At 40.8% G+C, this 3535-nt stretch overlaps 1 protein-coding gene across 1 annotated transcript in view; it reads right to left on the minus strand.

Annotated features, from left to right (window-relative positions):
- LOC100533239 (neuropeptide) overlaps positions 1-3535 on the minus strand; it is a gene marked incomplete at its 5' end in the record, with an annotated part of 94693 nt that overhangs the window by 19968 nt on the left and 71190 nt on the right. The window contains 1 exon segment of the mRNA NM_001204551.1: positions 1154-1319. Within this exon segment, the coding sequence (NP_001191480.1) occupies positions 1154-1289 (136 nt within the window).

Raw genomic sequence — 3535 nt, forward strand, 5'->3', positions numbered from 1 at the left:
GAAGCAGACTTTGTTCTGTTGAGGCTTGAGAGGTGAGCAGAGTAAGCCTGATTTACCAGTCTGGACTTCTCTGTTGATATCCACCCCTTGGCGCTCATATGACCTTTTTCATTTGCGAACGCCGTAAAACCTTACTAAAACTAAACAAACTAAAATCAAACGTAAGTATCGTCTTTACTTCTTCTTCTCCTCCTTTTCTTTGCTTGTTTCTCTATAATCGTCGGTACTTATACTATCTAGTTGTGCTGAAGTGCAGTAAAAATCGTACTATATAATATAACTTAACTCATGTGTTTAAGATAACCTAGTCTGATAATATTACGCCTTTTCGAAATAATATGTCATGATGCGGTGGAATCAGGCGCTCGTCAAATTTTGGGCATATGGAGTTATTGATTTAATCTTAAAGCCTGCTAAATTGCTTTTGATATGATAAAAAAAATACCCATCCTTCATGAACGGAAATCGATGAGATATTTGCGATTGAATTGAAGACGGTGCAGTGGCTTGGTGTCCAAGGAAACACTATCGAGAAAATAGTCGACAGAGTTTAGTGACTTTAAAAACTGTAATGTCTTTGGAAACTGCAAATGTATCTATCATTTTTATGTCATTAAATACCGTTTTACAATCAAATCCAAGTACGAAAGTATTTTTGAATGGACACCGAAGTTGTTGAGCTGGACCCCCTCCTCCTTCCATCCAAATAAGGGAAAATTTGAATTTTTTTAAAAAATAGATAAAAAATGTCAAGCGGGCGTACCTTAAATCTGATTATTGTAACGAGCACCTGATTTCACCACGAAAAGCAGAAAATGACCTAGTTATGCACCGTTCCTGAGCTGTTGGAAATGACCTATTTTCCACAGTCTGTCATCTGTTTGAAATAGCCTAGTTTTGAACCGTCTCTCACATGATTGAAATGACCTAGTTTTACGCTGCTCTCACCTCTATCTGAAATGACCAAGTGTGATACTGTTCCACCTGCTTAAAAATCAAATGACCTAGTTTAGCGACGTCTCACCTGGTCAAAAAAGACAAAAAGACCTAGTTTTTCGTCGTATCTCACCTTTAGAAAAAATTAAACGGCCTAATTTAGCACCGTCTCATCTATTCTAAAAATTACAAGATCTACTTTTACAGCGTGTCTCACCTGTCTGGGGCAGTCTGTCTGGGATGGTTCTCTTGCCGAAGCGGCCCTGGGGTCTCCACGAGGGGGCACTGGCACACAGACTCAAGATGGCGGCCATGACGTAAGCAAGGCAGACGAGCAGCACGGCGGTTTTCATGACGTCAAGATGTGTGGGCGTGGGGGCGGTCTGAGGACAGGAGGTTCAGAAAAACATATGGTGAATGGGAGAGTAAGGAGGTGTCATTTTAAATGTGGATGTTTTTTCGTCCATATCCACTCAATTTGTGAGGCAGCGTGGTGGAATCAGGCTTTCGTCAAAATAATCAAAGTGAAAAAACTTGCATTTTTCCACAGGTTAGTGAATTTTTTTTCAAAGTTTTGTTTTGTGGCTCAACACCTGTCATGCCCATTAAAAAACTCATTTCTGTGTGGATTTTTCTGAAAAATGTTGATTAAAGGCACAAAAAATATAAATTTTCAGTTACAGCGGACTCTAAAGCTAAGGAAATAACTAATCTTTGGCGGCCATTTTCTCATTAATCTTACCTCTGAAAACAGGTGACCCCCACACCTTCATTCGCAAATATCTCGACTTGTATTCAAGATAAATGGATATATTTTTTAACCAAAATAAAGACAAATGAACAAGCCTTAAGATGATACCAATAACTCTACATGCCCAAAAATTGACGAGAGCCTGATTCCACCACGCTGCCTCACAATTAGATAATTAAGAAAGTGGACTTTCAGGCGTTTTTGTGTGAGGCAAAATGAAAAGTTTGGGAGAAAAGGTGGGGTGGGGAATGGAAAAGAATAAAGTTGCGTGTATGTGAGTGTAAAAAAAAAAGGGGGGGGGTGGAGATAATAGCAAGTTTAACTGTATACGTATTATAAGATCGAGAAAGCAAGGAAGACAAGAAGCAATTCTGTACTATTCTGATCTAGTTTCGGGGGAAAAGCAATCAGAAGGTAAAAAAATAGGACTTACCAGTGGCGCCCTACACACAAGTGTAAAAAAAAAAGGGGGGGGGTGGAGATAGGGTGGGGAAAGGATAGAGGTGGGGGGTATTTTATTGAATATATCCGCAAAACCTTTAACATCACAAGACGAGAGAGGCAGCAAAATGAAAATAAGTAAGAGCGGCTACTGGCATTGAGGTCTGCCCTGCATTTCGTATTAAAACAGAGAATAAAAATGGTTTAGCCGCCTGTTCGTTATTTCACCTAGCCAGCCAGCGTCCAGAGTCTATAACACCAAGCACTCAGGCTATTTATAAAGGAAGAGGAAGGCTACACAAAAGATGGATTTATGACGTCAAAGAAACCTGGGAAATTATTATATCCCAGAATGAAACAGCTGCGGAGCTGGCCTGCCATAGACAACTGCATCTTCCCTCGACGCTTAACGACAACAGAGGATGAAAAAGTGAAAGTAAAAATTAGCATCCATCTTTCTGTTTGGAGACTGTACCCGGCTCTGCCCACATTGTGACGCACAAAGATAAAGCAGAAACGACAGAGACAAAACGAATTACGTTTTGATCCTTGTACTCTGTACAACAATTATGATAAATATTTGTTTTAAAATGTCAACTGTTTGTCACATAAACCGTCATTATCTCTCAACAAATCAACTAAAAGAAGAAGAACAACAACAAAGAGAGGCGGTGGCCCTGGCGCAGAGCCCGCTCTTCGGGGCTCCAGACATTTCGAACAGATAGGCTACCACACACACACAACAACAAAAACAACAAGAACAACAACACAACCAAAAACAACAACTTCAATAACAACAACAACAAAAACAACAACAACAACAACAACAACAACAACAACAACAACAACAGCATCAACAACAACAACAGCAACAACAACAACAACGACAAACTAAAGTTTCCAAGTACAAACTGTAATTCAAACCGAGGCTGCCCGTCACTCCATCCGTCTGTGTCAGTGTGTAGCGATACGTCACCTCTCTCTCTCTCTCTCTCTCTCTCTCTCTCTCTCTCTCTCTCTCTCTCTCTCTCTCTCTCTCTCTCTCTCTCTCTCTCTCTCTAAGGTCGGAAAAAGACGCCAAATAAAAACAGAAAAGTCTGCCAAAAATACCAAAGCTTTAACAGCAGAAAAAACCCGCCAAAAAAAGCCAAGCACAAAAACCTCAAAGAAAACGCACAGCAGCTCTACACAGCTGTGTCCTTGTGTGTGTGTGTGTGTGTGTGTGTGTGTGTGTGTGTGTGTGTGTGTGTGTGTGTGTGTGTGTGTGTGTGTATCATGTGTTTGTGTGTGTGTGTGTGTGAGTGAGTGAGTGAGTGAGAGAGAGAGTGAGTGAGTGAGCATGCAGAGAGTGAGTGAGCATGGAGAGAGTGAGTGAGCGAACATGGAGTGAGTAAGTGAGTGAGTGAG

The sequence above is a fragment of the Aplysia californica genome, unplaced genomic scaffold (genome assembly GCF_000002075.1).
Source record: "Aplysia californica isolate F4 #8 unplaced genomic scaffold, AplCal3.0 scaffold00619, whole genome shotgun sequence".
NCBI classification, from domain to species: Eukaryota; Metazoa; Mollusca; class Gastropoda; order Aplysiida; family Aplysiidae; genus Aplysia; species Aplysia californica.